The sequence below is a fragment of the Polypterus senegalus genome, chromosome 16, assembly GCF_016835505.1.
Source record: "Polypterus senegalus isolate Bchr_013 chromosome 16, ASM1683550v1, whole genome shotgun sequence".
In the NCBI taxonomy this organism is placed as follows: Eukaryota; Metazoa; Chordata; class Cladistia; order Polypteriformes; family Polypteridae; genus Polypterus; species Polypterus senegalus.
The window spans coordinates 22,353,536-22,373,235 of NC_053169.1; the positions used below are offsets into that span (position 1 = coordinate 22,353,536).

Consider the following 19,700-nt stretch of genomic DNA (forward strand, 5'->3'; position numbering starts at 1 on the left):
TGGGGGATTACATCTTCTTTGTACCCTTGTCCTCAAGGCTTTGATGATATTAAAGGGTCTTACAGACCATAAAGGGTTTAGCAGTTTTTGACTGCATTTTTGGAGTTCTACAGTATGGCACTGGTGTTATTACATTTATGTTTGTTTAGGACAGCAATTCAAACCAAATGATTTTTAACTGAAGTCACAAGCCACAATATTTCCTTCTTGGTTGTGGTTCCATAGCACACTGTGATGTAATTAATTATGTCCCTTTTTATGGTGAAGCAATGCCATTATAATATCTGCATTCTGTTCACTATATAGTTGTTTATCCAGCCATTCACTTGTTTCCTAACCTTGTAATCCGGTTCAAGTTTTGTGGGAATTCAAAGCCTGCACAGTCTGCTACACACAAACACTTAGAAAAGATCATTTTAGGGTCTCCAGTCCTCCTAACCTGCACACCTTTAAGATTTTGGAGCACAGCTGGAATACATTGAAGCAAATGGCTGCAGTGTCTTATATTCAATCAATCAATCAATCAACATGTATTTATATAGCACATATTCATACAAAAAATGTAGCTTAAAGTGCTTTACAAAATGAATAGAAAAATAGAAGACACAATAAAAAATAAACATAAGTCAACATTAATTAACATAGAATAAGTAAGGTCTGATGGCCAGGGTGGACAGAAAAAACAAAAAAACTCCAAAAGCTGGAGAAAAAAATAAAATCTGTAGGGGTTCCAGACCACGAGACCGCCCAGTCCCCTCTGGGCAATCTACCTAACATAAGTCAAACAGTCCTCTTTGGATTTGGGTTTTCATGGAAGGACCTGATGATGATGGTCACGTAGACTTCTGGCTAACAGTCCATCAATGTTGGAGCATCATGATGCTTTGAGTAGGTGGTGGTGGCGCAGGCCACCACCACAAAGAAACCGGAAAAAGAAACAGAAAAGAGAGTAGGGGTCAGTACGGATTTTAGAGCCACCATGAATAGTTATTATGAAGAATTGAACATACAGAGTATAAGTATTAAGTTAAAGTGAAGTTATAAAAAGGCCATGTTAAAGTCATGTGTTTTCAGCAGTGTTTTAAAGTGCTCTACTGTATCAGCCTGGCGAATTCCTATTGGCAGGCTATTCCAGATTTTAGGTGCATAACAGCAGAAGGCCGCCTCACCACTTCTTTTAAGTTTAGCTTTTGGAATTATAAGGAGACACTCATTTGAAGATCTGAGGTTACGATTTGGAATATAATGTGTCAGGCATTCTGATATATAAGATGGAGCGAGATTATTTAAGGCTTTATAAACCATAAGCAGTATTTTAAAGTCAATCCTGAATGACACAGGCAACCAGTGTAGTGACAATATATATTATATTATTTAAAGTGGCTACCACAACAAATTTTACTTTCAAACAGAAAATTCTTACGTTAGCCATTTTCTAGGTTTTAGTAACCTAGAACTGCAATACCATTACATTGTGTCATTACTGTGCCTATATACATAATACAAAATGTATATAAACCTCTGCCACAGTACAAAATATTTATGATATCAAAATTATTTATTTTTAAGTAGATGGATCATACTGAGATATATTTGCCAGCTGTATAAACTGAGGTATATATTAGAATACTTATTAATAATTTTGACAATATACTCTGCAAAAATAAAAAAATTAAAACTTTAAATGGGAGTTTTTTTTTACTTATATTTAGCAAACAAATCTGCCAATGGTGTAAGCAAAATTTACTTGACAAGATTTCTTAGTTTGCTAAGTAATTGTCAATAGAAGTTTATTTTGATAAGTCGATTTTTCTTACAATAAGGAAAACGAGATTTAATGTCATGATATAAATACTTTTCACTTGCTTAGGTTTCATTTTTTGCAGTATAGTTTGTTGATAGTGAACTTTTAAGTCATATATGATGAAGAACAGAAAATTAAATGAATGATTATTTCTGTGGTATCCCCTCCAGGATGTCCTTTAACGATTTTCTACGACATTATTCACGTGTGGAGATCTGTAATCTAACACCCGATGCTCTAACAAGCAACAGATACAAGAAGTGGGATTTGTCCAGATTTGAGGGGAATTGGAGAAGGGGATCAACTGCTGGTGGCTGCAGAAACTATCCAAGTATGCACTGATTACACAACATTTTAAAATAGTATATCAAATGACAGTTTTTTGATAATTAGCTTTTGTGCAACCCTTGAAGATGTTGCTCCAAAATGTGTTAAGGCTATTATGCCCAGCATATCTATAAGAAAAAGGGGTTAGGTGGGGGGGTATGACACGAAAAGCACAGTAGCATTTTTAGGCATGAAAAAGTCAAATGCAGCCATGGGGTGGCATGAAGATTAACAGTTGCAAACCTGTTAAAATCCCACCTTAAGCTGAATCTGTGAATTGCCAACAGGGTTTGCTTGTTTACTTTTATATTTGACTTCAAATTGTCGTGTGCACACAGTAAGAACAACATTTCATATCAAAAACAATATCAGTGGTATATACAGTGTGTGTGTGTGTGTGTGTGGACTAGTACAGACAGGGGCAACAAAACAACAAGCCCACACGTGATGTGTGCTGGGTGTGGCGTTGTGCTATTAAAATAAGCCTTCATTATGACAAAATGTGTGTTCAGATGTCTGCATCTTCTGGGTATGGCATAAACTGAGGCTTTAGATTTTTGTTTTCTGCATTGGTTACTTCCTGAACATATCACTCTCAAACTGTTACTTTCAATTTTGGTGTGAAATCAACTTTAATGTGCGCTATAATTGTTCACCAGCTTGTTTATATGCTGGAGCAAAAGCAGACTGTTTTTACTAAAATAGTTTAGATTTCCTTTCATGACAAATGTAGTTATTTTCATTGCCCCTTTGACATTTTGGATTAAAACATGACATGACCGTAATGATCCTTTGTTTTATCATGTGAAGAGCTTGTGGTTCCCTTACATAATAAATTATCCCTGTTGAATGTTGGTTGAAGTGCTTCTTTTTAAGTTTCTTTAATTTAAAGGCTTCTTAAATTTAGCAATAAGAAAAAATTCTCTTTCTTTTGTGCTTTTTCTTGATATACAAATCCTCCTGCCTTTATTTATTCTTTTTTTTTTTTTACCCCTCTAGCCACATTTTGGACAAACCCCCAATATGTTATCAAATTGGATGAGGCAGATGATGACCCAGATGACAATGAGGTGGGCTGCAGCTTCCTAGTTGGCTTAATTCAGAAGAACCGCAGGAGCCAAAGAAAAATGGGTGAAGATATGCACACAATTGGCTTTGCTATCTATGAGGTACAGTTTAATCCTGTTACGCTAATATACAGATTTCGATAGAAAACAAATACAACTGACAGTAATTTTATTTATTTATTTTTTATATTTCTTGTATATCTCAAAGCTGTTGCATATTGGAGAATTTGTTAAAGTTAGATGACACAGCTGTATCCAAGACAGTGTCTAAAATGATGTACTGTAAATGTTAACCTTGTGTTGCCTTCATGTTAATTCACTGTGTTTTTTAATTTATATCATATTAGCATTCCTTATTCTTATCTTTGAAATTAAATCTGAATGTTATGCCAAATTAAAAAAATGTTTTCTATTTCTCTTTTTTTTCCACAGATTCCCAAAGAGGTATGTCTCAATGAGAAAATTATTTTCTGTAGTTCAGGTTTGCTCTGTTTTCTTAGTTAGAATTTCATTTTTGACATTCATAAGTCAGAACGGTCCAACTCAGTGGCACACTTGTAGAGTATTTTTATATAGAGTACATTTATTATATAGAATATATTTTATAGAGTACTTTGAGTTTAGTAATTTTCTTTCCCTAAAATGAAAGAAAGCAAACATTTTAAAGGAGATTAACTTATTTCGTGCTGTACATTTTAATATGTCCATATCATATAAAATTTAAATATGATTGAACTATTGGTTTATGTTATCCAATAACCTTTGTGTAAGTCATCATGAAATTCATACTTTATTTGAAAATGTGCAACTTGCCATGTAAATTAAAATTATTGAAATGTTTAATATCAGTTGCCTTACTTAACCCTAATCCATTTCTACTGCTTATTCTGTGAACATTTTTTTACTGTGCAATGCACATCGCCAAACTTTTAATATTCCTCACAGTATGCCTGCATGATACAGTAGTTCAGTTTTTGGGAGTTTAGTAAAACCTCAAATTGCTGATGTACCTCTTCATTCCACGGTAGAATACAATATACCTGACTATACTTGTATTGTAATAGTTTTTATCTCCTGTGTGGCAAAGTGGCCCACTTCTGAAGTAAACCTGTGACCCAACACCAGTGACACTCTACTGAGCTGCACTTTGGTGCCTGCCTGTGCTTGGTGGGCACTAGAAGTAGTGCTAGCGTGTTAAATTATCTGTGATGTAATTGTTGATTTCCTGCATATAGTCTGTGTACAAAGTAATATTGTGAATGAATCTTGTACAGTGTGGACCACCTACGCTGCCTCAACCCGATACAGATACGTGTGGGACACAAGTTCAAGGCGCACACATTGTTTTTTTATTTTCTTTTTACCTCGTGGGAAATGCTTCCCCCGTTTCCCACAAGTACTGCACAGTTCCCAGCCCTAGCAAAAACAATTCTCTTCCTCTTTTTCTTTCTCTTCTCCTCCACTCCTTTGGTCAAGCTTTGTCTTCCTCCTCCTGACTCTGGCTCCTCAAGTAGTGGCTACTGGCTCCTTTTATACTGCACCGGGAAGTGCTCCAGGTGCTTGATGACCTAGTTTCTGGTAGCACTTCCAGGTGTAGTGGAAGAACTGCCCAAAAGAGCTCAGCAAATCCCCTGGCTGTGCCCGCAGATTCCAAAAGGGCTGCACCAAACTCCAACTACCATTTAAGCCCTGCGTGAGTCTGAGGCATCGCTGCAACCCATGGAGGCTGCCATCTAGTGTCCCGGGGGAGGTAATGCTTTGGCCACGCTTGCTCCCCTAGTCCTTCCAGTGTGGAGCTACAATATAATAGTTATACAGTAGCGCTACAATAGTTATAAAAATAATACTTAAAATAATGTGGCAGTGATAAGGTTCCCTCTTTGTGCTGTCTACGCTCATTTATATTTACAAATCAAACCCTAGTCCTCATGCTTGCACCACTGCCATGGACCATAGCCACCACCAAGTCATTTGAACTAAAGATCCTTTTTGTCCTCAGCCATTACTGTCACTCTGCTCTGTGGTAATTGGACCATCAGGGCAATTTAACAGATTTGCCCCTTGAATAAGATTCCTAAATTCTTTATAGTTAGATGCACAAAAGTCTGTAGTGTCATCAAGAATCCTGGCATAAGGATTACTTAATGCATTACTGAGAAGCAAGAGTGAGAGGTAAATGGCACTGCTAACACTCTTCTTGGGTTTTGCAGTCATATTTTCACGGATGAAGCAGACTGCCTAATTATAAGTTGCATTTTAATTAGGTGCAGAAGAAACCACATAACCGAACGTAAAAACTGAACACAACATAAAAATCGAATTAATGTACAGGCCTACTGTTTTTTTTTTCTGCACATGTAAATTTGAAGTGAATTTAGCCAACTGTGATTTTAAATTTAAGGAGTCTTTTTTTTATTTTTAAACACAATACAGTGCATTGGACAGAAGGCTGTCCACCTGAACAAGGACTACTTTTTAAGGAATCAATCAAAAGCAAGGTCAGAGACCTTCATTAATCTACGGGAAGTATGCAGCCGCTTCAAACTGCCACCTGGAGAATATCTCGTTGTCCCCTCCACGTTTGAGCCCAACAAAGATGCTGATTTCTGCCTCAGAGTCTTTGCAGAAAAGCATGCAGAAGCAATGTGAGTGTCTAGAGTTAGATTATTTGATACATTCTTCATATATTTGTTTGTGAAACAATATACTATGCAGGTTTTCTTTATGTATAATATATATAGTGTGTAATATATATAGTGGCCTGTAGGGGCTTCTTGGTGCCCCAAAGCAACTGACCACAATTTAGGCTCTGGCCCAAACAATTGTTTTATTAAGGCACAGTACCTTTGATTCAAGTGCACACTCTTCCAAAATGATGCCTGTTTTACACCAATCAACAGGCGCAGTTCTGTTCCTTCCATCTTCCTTAACTTCTGAGCTTTGTTCTCCTCCACTCCCCACTCTGACTCTCCTGGGTGAGAGACCCAGGGGTGTGTCTGGCACATCAACATTTCCAGGTCAGGCAGACCCTTCACCTGAAAAGTGAGCCTCCTACTGGCAGCTCTCTCCAGCAAAGGATCCAAACTGGACTGAACCCAAGATCTACAACTCCCATGCAGCCCTGTGGCTGTCTTAACAGAAGGCCTCCAATACACTGGGTGGGCGGTATGCTGACACCCAATGTATTGGGGGTAATCATGGCCTGGGAGGCAGTCTCCTTCTGTCCTTTTTTTTATTATACTGGTCAACCCAAGATGTCTGTCCATCTGCACCATCACAGGATGGCCTCCTGTCCACATAAAACATCACCTACCTCAGTTGTGATGCCAAGTCCATTCATGTTGTCCGTTATATTATATACAGTGTTATTATGGAAGGTCGTCTGCTCATTGTTTTAGTTCACCTATGCCATATAGTATAGCTAACTATAGTGTGTATGTTTGTGAGTGTGAATGCTAGTTATATTTCCTTTATAGAACCCCATGTATTTAGCTTTATCTGCATGTGGACAGGTACCTTAAGTAAAATGAAACTTCTGTATAATTGCTTCACCTGCACATGAACAACTGTCTCAAGAAAAGACATTTTCTAGCTTGGCATAAGCACTCCTTATGTCAAGGATGTCGTCAGCCCCGAGTGTCACTCAACACCTGGTCACCAAGCTGCCTCCTCATGAGGGGGTGACCTTCCTCAGCTGCTAATCCCATTTTGGAATAAGAAAATGACCCACACTAGGTGCTCTTAGCTCTCTACCTTGATTCAACCAAAGAATATGTACTCGCTATTGCAATGAAGCAAAATAAATAAAATCCAGTAAAAGGATACAGATGATAATGATGAGTCCCTCCAAATGTGGGTACATACAGTATGTAGCTGCAGCATAAAGGATCCTCCAGTCTGCAGATGCCATTTTTCTTGTCAGTTTCAGTGGGAATGCAGAAGTCCAAGTGGTGGTGATGAAGATCTTCACCCTTTCTGAACAGCGTACACTTGAAGGCCTTTCCGCACGTAGATTTTAATGGTGATTACATAAATGAATGATCATCTTTATACCACTGCTATGTTTATGTTATAAAACTGTGTTCTTTTCCCAGGCCGATGGCCATGCTAACCTTATTTACTCCTGGCCAATGAATAAGGTTGTTTTTTGCACATTCCAGAAATTATAACTTTTGTGTTTTGGGAGACAAAAAGTTCAGATCAATAAAGATTTAGAATTTAAATCCGTGCCAAGCAGTGTACAGTGTTGTCACTTAAGAGATGAAAAGTAAGAGGTAAATGTTTAAAGAGTGAAGATTGCAGCTTGTTTGAACATTTATTTAAGCGATTGTTAATCGAGCAAACACGGTTTGTTGGAGAATCATCAGAGTAGCTTGTGTTGACGGCAGCTTGTTAATCACTCATAGCTTAATGATTCAGTGTAATGGTTAGAGCAAACGGTCAAAGTTTCCATCACCTAAGTGTGTGTGTGTGTGTGTGGAGGGATTAATAAAGAAAAATAATAATAACAAAGAATTAATAAATGGAAGTTGTGGACATCTTACCTGACTATTTTTATTCCTTTTTTTATTTTTCCAGTGAAATGGATGACAAGATTGATGCTAAACTTGATGAGGTAAATTACAAGCTGTAACACATTTTGAAATAGAATTCAAGTAAAATCTTGTTTTTTTAGGTGCGTTGGCAATCCTAAAGTTGCATGTCATCAGTTTGTTTAATTGTTCTGAAATCTTACAGATACTCGCAGCATATAGTAGATTTTCTAGAGTCATGGAAACTTTCGCTTTTGTTCACATAATTTCTTTTTGTATTTATATTCTTACGGTTACTTTTGCAGACAGAAATCACAGAAGCAGATATCGATGCCAAATTCAGAGGTCTCTTTAATCAGTTAGCAGGAGAGGTTGGTAAATCCTTTTTGCAATTAATTTTATGTTGTACCTGTGCAATTGTTTATTTATTAAGATTCAGAAAAGAGACAGTGATGAATGTGTTTGTTTGTTTGTTTGTTTTTTAAGATTGTAGAATTGCTCATGCATGATATGTATGCATATACAGTGCTCTTTATTTTGTATCATTTGTACATTTTGTGGTGGTCAACTTCACAAAAACAATAGCTGCCTCCTTATTTACCAAATAATATAGAGCATATCCTCGAAAAACAAAAGAATGCCGTGTTTTATGTCAAGTCTGATTTGGCAGAACACCTCAAGGGTGAAGTATCAGGTTTTGTTAATTTTCAAGCATGACAGCTTTTTATATTTATGTATTACCTTTATGAGAATTAAGTTAGGTAATAATAAGTAGCATAAACTTTTATGTAATTGTAACTGGGCTTATTCAGATTATGATTTTTTGTTTACCTCAAGCCTTGGCTTCTTGTTTCTTTTTCTTTCTGTAGGACAGTGAGATATCTGCTTTTGAATTACGAACAATACTGAACAAAGTGGTTTCCAAACGTATGTCTGTTTGAATTTACTTTTGTTGCATGTTACTTTTTACTATCCTTTGTCATTTTTGCCTTGTTAATTCCATGTGTATTTATGAAAGTAGTTCAACTGACAGTGTAGCTGGATGCAGCATATTACAAAGTTTAGGACTTTTGAAATATGTTAATTCTTCTGTCCCTAAAATCATTATTACTGCTAGAGACAATACTTCCAAGGCAAGTTGTGTTGTGTTTTTGGTTTGATTATTGTAATTAAAACAATTAGCCTTTCAACACAGCTACTCTTCTATCTTGTGCTTACTCTTAACTTAAAAAATGACCCGTTTGCACATTGTGGGATGACGGAGTTGACTAAACTCCCTACTGAAGCACCCGTCCTGCTCAGCTACTTTGGTGTCGTCAAACCTGTTCACTTAACACCTGTTTGCGTTGAAGTGTCTTTTCAGGAGGTAGCAGACACTTTTTTATTCATATTCTAATTACTACTATTTTTTAGGCACTGATGTTAAAACGGATGGATTTAGCCTGGACACCTGTCGCAATATGGTTAACCTGCTGGACGTATCCTTTTGAATTTTGTGTCACATAAATCTTGATTGCACAGTCCATTTGGGCTAATTTTAAAAGCAAGTTCAAAGGAAACACGCTCAATTCTTAAATCCCATACAAGACTAGCTGCTGTTAGCAGCGCTTTTGGCTTTAGTGGAAAGTTAGTTTAGTTTTGTTATTGAGTTTAGAAGATAAAACTTACAAGAGATACAATCCTGCCCTTCACACACATTATTACTTTCAGTTACAGTCATACCAATAATCACAAATACATATGTTAATAATGTAAGTTTGCTGGCTTTACCCCAATTACAAGGTTACAAACAATACAGAATCAGAAATAACATTATAAGCAATATACTTATGGTTGAATTCCTGTCCTGTCAAGAGATGGAGGTGAAAGTTTGTCAAGGATTCCTGAAGGGTCCACAGGGAGTTCTTCACTGGCACACTTGTAAGGATGTTGAGATGCTTTTGTCTCTTTCTCTCAGCTGTAGTCACACCTTCTAGTTGCCGACTGTACTTCTTCATGTATAATTATTTGGAGTTTTACTCACAGCAGTCCTCTTTTGTTAGCATCCAGCAACATTTTCAGGGGGGTTACTTTTACCTGCAGTCTCCTACCTGCAGGCACCCAGCTGTCCTTTAGTGAAGCTGGACTTAATGAAGCACCCATGTCCAACTTCATTATGGATGGTCTTCTACTCTTGCGTTTAGGCACTAGGAAGTTCTTTGGAGTACAAGGATCATTCCAGCCTTTGTTACTGCCAGAAATACAGTTGGGGGTCTTGCACTGAAACAAACATTAAACCACACTCTGCTAGGCATTAAGTCCTGCTTTCACTGGGTTATTAAGAAATGGGAGGTCAGTTTACCATTGACATTCCTTGGGTGCACTTCAACTCAGCCGTTTGGCTGATAACTGGTGCAAAGTTTCATCAGGATGGTCTCTGCTTACTGGCCAATTGTAAATGGTACAACACTGAGGCCTCTCTGAGCCATTACCAGTGTCATTTGACTGGTGCAGTCTTATCTGATTCAGAACCCAGGTGAGTGCATTCAAACAGACAGGCACAGCATGGCATCTGTGAAACTTGCAGTTTTACTCAACTGACTTTTGATTTTAAATGTCAGCAAAGACAGGACTACAGATGCAAAGGCTCATGTGCCATGTTGTGGAAAAGATGGCAATGCCACTTTGTTGTATTTTCACAGGACAGTGCAAAATTTTTTAATATTGGGCTTTTACAGTTTTGTCATATAAGCAGTAATACTAGGGTGTTGTACCGTGTTAGCCGTTATGAATGGAGTGAAAAGTCAAACAAAATGACACCTTTTATTGGCTAACTAAAAAGATTACAATATGCAAGCTTTCGAGGTAACTCAGGCCCCTTCTTCAGGCAAGATGTAATCAAACATTTGGATTACGTCTTGCCTGAAGAAGGGGCCTGAGTTACCTCGAAAGCTTGCGTATTGTAATCTTTTTAGTTAGCCAATAAATGGTGTCTTTTTGCTTGACTGTCATATAAACAGAAAGCTATCTAAATCTGTGTGTGTATATGTCCAGTATTCAAATCCACAATGTTTGAATATTTGATCAGGGGAATACCACAGATTATGTCCTAACACAAATTTTGAACCTGGGGTACCTTTTAGTTATTTTTTGTTTGTTTGTTTGTTTGTTTTCCTATTTGCTACAGTTTAAATGACATTGCCACCTGGTGGCTCAGAGCAAGAAACACCAGAACAGACTGAAGTCAGACTAGCAAACAAATAGACCAGAGCTTTAAATGATTTATTTACATGTGTAACACTGGGTACTGCTTCTAGTGGAAAATATACTGGAATGATGACACAAAAACAGAAAATGTTTTTTGCCACATTAGCAGTGGTTCTTAAACATTTTTTCTTGCTACCCAGTTTTTTCCTTTTTTTGTGTCTTTGTGACGCACAGTCGCCACTGATCATCATCCCTGCCCCTTAGAAAATTTATTGTATTCACCTTTATTTTAATGAGATAGTGGGACTGATTATATTTTTTCCTTCTGTTGTCATTCTGTAATACTGTAACAGTTTTAAATGGTAGCTCTTCAGTATGCCTTTATGATGTTACAAGGCACATTTTCAGCTGGTGGTGGTGTTTTCCACCACATTTTCTGTAGAATCATTTCTAATGCATAATATTTATTGGTAGCTTTTCTCCCTATTTGGTTTCTTCAAACATACAATTTCAGATCTTAAATATTCTGCCTTTTAGAAATCCTGTATTAGAGTATCTAATGTTTCAATATGAGTGTGTGTACTTGACTGTTTTTTCAGAAGGACGGGAGTGCAAAGCTGGGCTTATTGGAATTCAAAATTTTGTGGACGAAAATTGATCGATACCTGGTAGATATTATACTTATTTTAATGCGCCATGCTGTTCTGTATGATCTTGCATTATTTTCTCTAATGCATTGCTTAATTGTTAAGATGCTCTTTCTTTATTTTCTAACAGAATATTTTCCGTAAGCTAGATGTTGACAGATCTGGTACAATGAGCTCTCATGAGATGCGTGTGGCCATTGAAGAAGCAGGTAGCAAAATATGTGAAAATTACTGCATGTTGGTTTTAGAAATTTGATACTAACATAGGAAAAATCTGACTTTTACAATCTGGTGTCATCCTTGTAAAAAATATTTTATGAGTCGTTTTAGAAAGTTCTAGGCCAAGAGACGTCTTGCACTTTCAAACACAAAGTTGCTTTCAGTGCACGGCACTGTTTTGGACCCTAATTAACTCGCTTGTTCTTATGGTACAGCACTTCTGAAATTTTTAATAATGCATTTTCTTTGCATTATTTAGAATATAGTTTTTTTTTTTTTCTTGTTCTGTGTAGCACACATTTGTATCATTTTCATTTGTCACTCACTTAAAAAAAAATCCTTAAATGTAAATAAGAGCACCTGGTAATGCAAGAAAATTTATTGCACTTTTGAAATATTTAACAACACATTTTGTTTGCATTATTTAGCATATATATTTTTTTTCTTATTCTGTGTGGCAAGATTTAACTAGCACAAGTGGGAAAATTTAATATATGTAATAAAACATGTTGAATTTTGAAACTGTCGCCTAATAAGAGTTTCAAGGGTTGTATGTGGCAGGTGTCTAACTTAGTAGGATCAGACACAAGTTACAACTCAACTTTGGACAGAGTTCAACCTGCATGTCGTTGATTGCCAGATATTAATACAATCATTTTATAAATTCTAAATATTCCACCCACTTACATTTTTGTGGTACCCATTAGTGCAAGATAAATGGGTGTCCATGCGGGGTCTAGAAGATACAGATGCATAGCAAAGGCATTAGTTGCACTTATTACTATACATTCTCAATTTAAATGTGTACTTTATCAGTTAATATTTTGCATAGCCCTTGTGAATTATCTTGTAAAAATATGCATTTTTAAATTATATCCTCCATCCATCCATCCATCCATCCTCTTCCGCTTATCCGAGGTCGGGTCGCGGGGGTAGCAGCTTAAGCAGAGAGGCCCAGGCTTCCCTCTCCCCGGCCACTTCTTCCAGCTCTTCCGGGAGAATCCCAAGGCGTTCCCAGGCCAGCCGGGAGACATAGTCTCTCCAGCGTGTCCTGGGTCTTCCCCGGGGCCTCCTCCCGGTTGGACGTGCCCGGAACACCTCACCAGGGAGGCGTCCAGGAGGCATACTGATCAGATGCCCGAGCCACCTCATCTGACTCCTCTCGATGCGGAGGAGCAGCGGCTCTACTCTGAGCCCCTCCCGGATGACTGAGCTTCTCACCCTATCTTTAAGGGAAAGCCCAGACACCCTGCGGAGGAAACTCATTTCAGCCGCTTGTATTCGTGATCTCGTTCTTTCGGTCACTACCCATAGCTCATGACCATAGGTGAGGGTAGGAACGTAGATCGACTGGTAGACCGATGCAGAGCCTGCATCACTGCGGATGCCGCACCGATCCGCCTGTCGATCTCACGCTCCATTCTTCCCTCACTCGTGAACAAGACCCCGAGATACTTGAACTCCTCCACTTGGGGCAGAATCTCTCCCCCAACCCTGAGAGGGCACTCCACCCTTTTCCGGCTGAGGACCATGCTCTCGGATTTGGAGGTGCTGATTCTCATCCCAGCCGCTTCACACTCAGCTGCGAACCGATCCAGAGAGAGCTGAAGATCTATATATATCATAAATGTTTTAATTTTATAGAACACCTTTCTTTAATCAACACCATCCTGTTGTGTTTTACAATGATATAATCTGCTTTATCCAGTTCAGGGTTACCCTGACTGACGCTAATCCCATTACAAGCCCCATTCATGCCCACAGTCAAACGGACATGAAGCCAATTCAGAATCGTAAATTAACAAGCGCATCTTTTGAATAAGGCAGGAAAACCAGAATACCCAGAGACAAAAAAAAAACACAACACAAGCATGGGGAAGGCATGCAAATGTGCCCACTGTGCCTGGGCTGTGAACCCAAGACCACCGTGGATGTGTGAGGTAGCAGTGCTAACCACTGTGATACCATGCCACCCACAGTATCATTTAATCATCTGGATTACACAGAAGTCCAGCACTGCCTTACTAAAGTACACGTGGTCTTAGTTGTAAATGTTACAGCAAGATGAGCCTACACAGTAATAATAGTCTTTACATTTTATTGATTTCTTATCTGTGGAATAATTTATAGAAAAAAAAAATGTTTTTAATTGTCTTCTGAGATTTGTTTTATTTCAGTATGAGTTAGCCAATTGTAAATTCTAAAAACTCTATAAACTCTTAACTTTTATTCACAGGTTTTTCTCTCAACAATGCATTACTTCAGAGTATCGTTGCCCGTTACTCAGATCAGGATCTTACCATTGATTTTGACAACTTTGTTGGGTGTCTGATTCGTTTGGAATCCATGTTTAGTAAGTTACTAATGGTGCCGATTTTATTTTTAAAATTTGCTACCAGCACTTGTCTTGATGTTTATGGAATTTTAACATCTTTTATGCTGGTGCTGAAAAAGTTTAGTCAGTTAATCAGGTAGATATCCCTAGTCCAGGGGTCTCCTGCTCCGGTCCTGCAGGGCTGCTGTGGCTGCAAGTTTTCATTCCAACATTAGTGACCTGTTTTTGCTGATAATGAACTTCTTTTCCTTTCATTTTAGTTGCAGTTTTTTTTTAAGATCCAGTCCTCTGAACTGCTCCATTTTTTTTAATGGCATCCAAACAGAAATGAGATGTGAAGTGAGCTAACAGTTGACCAGCTAAGCTGGGGCCTCAAACTCTAACCAATTTCACTCCAACCAGTTTATTAATCAGAAGCTTATTCTTGAAGTATCTCTCACTCAACATTTCAGAAAAGGAGTAGAAAGTAGAGAGAGAGAGAGGTTAGGATCACATGGTGATATAGCACATTGCCGCATCCACCACATGACAAACCAACTCAGGATCTCCGATTAGGACCTCAGTGCAGCTATGCGATGGGTGACACCTCAGCACCACAGTAGTTCAGATGGAATGGAACCAATGTGCCAATTCTGCCACCAACCCCCAGGTTTTTCCCTGCAGTTTGCAGGGCTGGATGTAGATTAACATCATACCCAGGTCGGAGTGGAAAATAGCAATGCACAGAATTCATTCGAGCTCCATATGCACAAAGAATAAAATTATTCAATTCAAAATTATATATCGAGGGCATCTCTCCCATTTAAAATTGTCGAAAATGTTTCCAGGACAAGATCCAACCTGCGAACGTTGCAATCAAGTTCCAGCCTCACTAGGCCACATGTTTTTGGTGTGCTCCAAATTAATATCATTCTGGACCAAAATCTTTAAAAGCCTTTCAGGCAGCCTTAGTGTCACAATCCCTCCTAATTGCGTTTGGTGGGCTCACAGAGGGGCTTAAAGTGGAGAAGGACAAAGAAACTGTAACTGCCTGTACTACACTATTGCCACGTAGACTTATCTTGGTCAACTGGAAGACTCCTAACTCTCCCATTCTAAGTCAGTGGGTAACTGATGTTATTTATGTATTATATGACATTGGAAAAAATGTAATTCGCACTTAGAGGATCTGTACAAAACTTTTTCAAAACCTGGCAGGATCAAATCAATAACACTTTAGAATAAGCCTTTAAATTGAGCAAGCAGGTTCTCTCCGCACTTTTACTTCATTTATCTTTCTTTTATTAATTTATCTATTCACTTATTTTTACTAGCTTTACATTTTACTCTGCTAGCCCAGCTCTCTTTCTCAGGGGTGGGGGTTGATTTCTTTCAAACTTTTTTTTTTGTAGTAAAACTTGAGTTATTTGTATGGAATGTTATTTGATTTTAATAACATCAATAAAATTAATAAAAAAAAAAAAAAAGCTGATTCTTGTTGTCAGTTTAGCCCATTATTTAATACTGTTACTGCTCTCATTCGGCCACAGCAGACATTTCCAAACCTGTTTTTTTCTTTTGTTCTAAGAATACCATCAGAACATTTTGTGGGCCTGAGCAGATCAACATTAATGAGATCTTCACCTTTCATTATTTTCAGATATTGAATAATAAACACCAGTTAGCTGGTAATGTGTTGGCTTAGTTTGTATATCATTATTTTTGGCTACTCATTAAGAAAGTAAAAAATACAATTCACTAATTAAAAAAAAAAAAGAGTGGGAATGAACTCCTGCCACCACCAGAGTGCTCCAGGACCGCGGTTGGAGACCCCTGCTCTATGCAGTTAATAAATCAGATAAGTTTAGCCTTGCCATGTTTTGTTTTTTGGTAATTAATACTTAAGGCAAAGACAGCTTTAGAACTTCTGTTTTTGACTGGTGTCATTGCCTACCATACACATGGTAAGGATTAATAACAGAAATGTAGTCAATTAACTCCTTAAGAGCTGCTAAATGTAAAAAAAAAAAAATGTCTGTAAGCAAGCCTACTACTTGTACTTTCTTGGCTATTGCCTGGAATGGAGATGTTCTATATATATAGTGTATATTTAATCACTGTCCTTTTGTACTTCTCTGCTAGAATCTGATACCCTCTTTGCATTCTACAGCTAATTAGATAAATGTTTATCTTCCTAGGAATCTTTAAATCTCTGAGCAAAGATGAAAATGGAGAGGTGCAGTTTTCACTCATTCAGGTATGTCAGGTTAAGCGATTCATTCTTTCTGTAGATTACTTCCTTACTAACCATTTGTGACTGGTCAAGTAAAACTACTTTTAGAATCTTTTGGTCTTGATAGGTAAAACATAGAAAGAAAGTTAAACTTGACAAGGCCTAGTCTGAACTAAAAATGAGGCCTGTGATTTGTTAGACATGTTAGAACCAAAATTAAGAGAGAAAGTTTAAACCAGTGAGTACGTTATTTTGAAGGGGGTCTTCTTCTCAGTCCCAGTAGTATCAATGTTTTTTCAATTCTTTGAGTTATTTCAAACTGTGGCTCTTTTTGTGGTTGCCTTCTACATATACACGATGTATATACATAGTAAATATACAAGATAGAAGATAAAAAGATATGTGCATCTTTTTTGCTCTCTTTAACAGTGGCTGAATGTTACTTTGCTGTAATTGTCCTTACAAGCTTCACGGTGGGACACCCATAAGGACCTTTCTTAAATTCTGGGCACACTGCATGAGAAGGTATTTGGTCTTAACAGAACACTTTGGATCCATCACTGTAAACATGCCAGTTTTTTAAATAATGTATGATAAGCTAAGCATATATTTTCATACAAGGTTGCAATTTTATCTTATACTCTGCTACATTAAGAGTAATTTTTTTGTAAATTCCTTTTTTAAATATAAACAAAGGTTTGGTAAACATTTAAGTTATCTGTTCAATATGGATGACTAAATGATTCTGTATTTTCCTCTCAAAGGTCCAGTGTTCTTCCATTTTAATTATGCCAATGTTTAAATACATACCAAAGTGTGTTGTTATACTGACCAGCTAAGACCAAAATCATGAATGGATTGATTGCATATTATATATTTTTTTTTTTGCTGTTAAAAGATAGCCTAAGATTTATGTATACACAGACATGACAATCCCAGGTAATATCAAAAAGCAATAACTTCAGAACAGCTCATGTAAAAATAAAATTGCCAGTTTTTGTCTGTTGGCAAATAAAAAAAAAAGTAAATCATGTCATTATTTATCTTAACTGACTTGATATATGTAGACTTCTTTCTCGAACCCATTGTTCAAAGTTATGTACAAAAATAAAGCTTTCTGAAAAATTTTGATTGTGTGGTCTTAAATTGTGTAGTTTGAGTTAAAATAAGCTTTGTGATGAGTAACAAATCTCCGTCTCCTTGTGCGTCCGACTCAGACAGGAAGTGGCGCTCTGTTTGGTACAGTAAACACTGTAACCATGGCAACATCAGGAAAGGGAAGTAGCTGTTGTGTATTTTAGGTTGGTTCATTTCAAGTAAATTCACTCTCCAAATAAGATTGGCTTCCGTCTTATTCAGAACGTTATTTTAAACTTTTGAATTGCAAGGGAAAAAAGTTCAGAGTTTGCGCAGTTTACCAAAGCATGCAGCTTTTGTGCAGCCACAGTGATATCACTGTGTGCTTAGTTCGGAGGCTCTTCATGTCCAAGCTGCAGGACATTCAGAATTAAGTTAACCACATCCTGACTCCTTCAGGGATTGGGGGCTTTGATACTGACCACTTTAGACAGTGGACTGCCTTCATTTTTGATGCAGCAGCTTTGCATATTAAGAAATATTAAACATTCGTCAGAGTGTTCTGCATTGCTTCTGGCACATTTACAGTCTTCACGTTTGACATCTCAGTAGTAGGTGCTGTTAAAATGAGGATTTCCTTTTCAAGAGCTTTTAGGCAATAAGTCGGTCTTTTTTATTTTGGAGTAAAAAGAGCAGACCTTATCTAACAAGTACTCTGTGTGTGCCGTGCCCATTGCCTTTGCATTTAACCTCCAAAGGATTCCAAGTGGCTCCCTGTCCCGTAACCTCTGCCCTGCTGCTCATGTGCGCCTCGGCCTGCTTTTCTGCAGATTATTTCTCATGCTGACTTCACCTGAATTGAATTTGATGGCTTAGTTTGGTCTTCAAACTGAAAAGTTTATTCAGTACACCAAAGTGAATATATTTTGTATTGTAATATATTTTGGATTGTAATCAATCATTACATCTTGCCTGAAGAAGGGGCCTGAGTTGCCTCGAAAGCTTACATATTGTAATCTTTTTAGTTAGCCAATAAAAGGTGGCATTTTGCTTGGCTTTTCTCTACATTCATAATGGCTAACACGGTACAACACCCTAGTACTATTGTTTTAAATGTAATTTTTGTTTCAACAGAAATTAATCGTGTAGGTTAAATATTTGAAGTTTTGATCAAACCCTTTTTTGTCCATTTTATTTATTTTTTTAAATCAAATGAAATGTAACCAGAAGAAACAAAATTAATGGCAGGGAGGGGCTAAACAAAATGAATCACCTCTGTGTGACCATCCCACCAGGAACCTTTAGCTTTAATTGTTAAAAAATAAGAGGGTAGTAACACCAGTGGATTTGGGGTAAAATCCTTATGAGTCCCACCCTACACTTCCTTCCATTTTTATATCAGCAGGGACTTGTAGGATGAGAAATCCTCATCGGCTTAACTGTCATGTCATGATTTAGGTCCTGACATTTTTCACCAGCGCAGCCAGTTCGTCGATCTTATTTGGTAGTGAGTTCACATTTCCCAGGATCACAGAAGGCACTGAAGGTTTGTAGCGCCACTTCCTCGCTAGACGCTTGGCTTTCACCTTAGTACCAGCTCTGCTGCCACGATACCGTCACCTTACCTCGTCGGGTAAATATGGAACCCCACTGGCGCGGGCATTTATACTTGGCGCTTGAAGTTGACTACTTGAGTAGACGAGTCTCTGTGTGTAAAAATCCATGTTAAATAAGTAAAAAGTAGTAACAAGTGTCCAGGGAACGAGTCCACATAAAAGAAAGTGATAGGAGTGATCAGTAAAATCTGTAAAATAGAGAAAAAGGTAGAAAAATAAAAGTCATACACAGAGCTGCTGAAAAGGCTGCCGCGGCACTGGATGTTAGTAGAGTACTTCAGCATCAGCCCCCGTAACGTCCTTCATAGTGCATGATGGGCTAAATAACCACAACAACATGGAAAAGCAGAATGATGAGGATGAAACTATTAAAAAAAAAATGTTTAAAAAAGTAAATAAATAAATGATTCCCATGTAACATACAGGAATGTCTGGTCCATTCTAATAAAAAATGACCAAGCTTAGTGTTAAATTTCTCCACTGAACCCAAAACACAGAAACTGGGAAATAACAGCTTGAGTAATTAAACTAGGAGTCCAGATAAAAACAAAACTGACTTTGAGACCCCTGGTTCTAATTAAATAGAAGGAGTCAGTGCTAGAGCCGACCCAGGAGTGTCCACTGACAGGCACCTGGTGGCCCACATAGCCTGTTTGAGCTTCATGGAGCCGCCATGTA

At 37.7% G+C, this 19,700-nt stretch overlaps 1 protein-coding gene across 2 annotated transcripts in view; it reads left to right on the forward strand.

The window, feature by feature from the left end:
• capn2l (calpain 2, (m/II) large subunit, like) overlaps positions 1 to 17,460 on the forward strand; it is a 53,983-nt gene extending 36,523 nt beyond the window's left edge. Inside the window, exons 9-21 of one of the 2 annotated variants that reach the window (XM_039737870.1) lie at positions 1,975 to 2,135; positions 3,131 to 3,300; positions 3,631 to 3,642; positions 5,632 to 5,843; positions 7,777 to 7,813; positions 8,036 to 8,101; positions 8,600 to 8,657; positions 9,144 to 9,208; positions 11,516 to 11,584; positions 11,694 to 11,772; positions 14,019 to 14,135; positions 16,295 to 16,353; positions 16,759 to 17,460. In XM_039737870.1, coding sequence (XP_039593804.1) covers positions 1,975 to 2,135; positions 3,131 to 3,300; positions 3,631 to 3,642; positions 5,632 to 5,843; positions 7,777 to 7,813; positions 8,036 to 8,101; positions 8,600 to 8,657; positions 9,144 to 9,208; positions 11,516 to 11,584; positions 11,694 to 11,772; positions 14,019 to 14,135; positions 16,295 to 16,353; positions 16,759 to 16,782 — 1,129 coding nt within the window. In that variant the 3' untranslated portion in view covers positions 16,783 to 17,460. The remainder of the gene's footprint in view (positions 1 to 1,974; positions 2,136 to 3,130; positions 3,301 to 3,630; positions 3,643 to 5,631; positions 5,844 to 7,776; positions 7,814 to 8,035; positions 8,102 to 8,599; positions 8,658 to 9,143; positions 9,209 to 11,515; positions 11,585 to 11,693; positions 11,773 to 14,018; positions 14,136 to 16,294; positions 16,354 to 16,758) is intronic. The other variant, XM_039737869.1, reaches the window with a different exon arrangement.
• Positions 17,461 to 19,700: the final 2,240 nt, after the last annotated feature.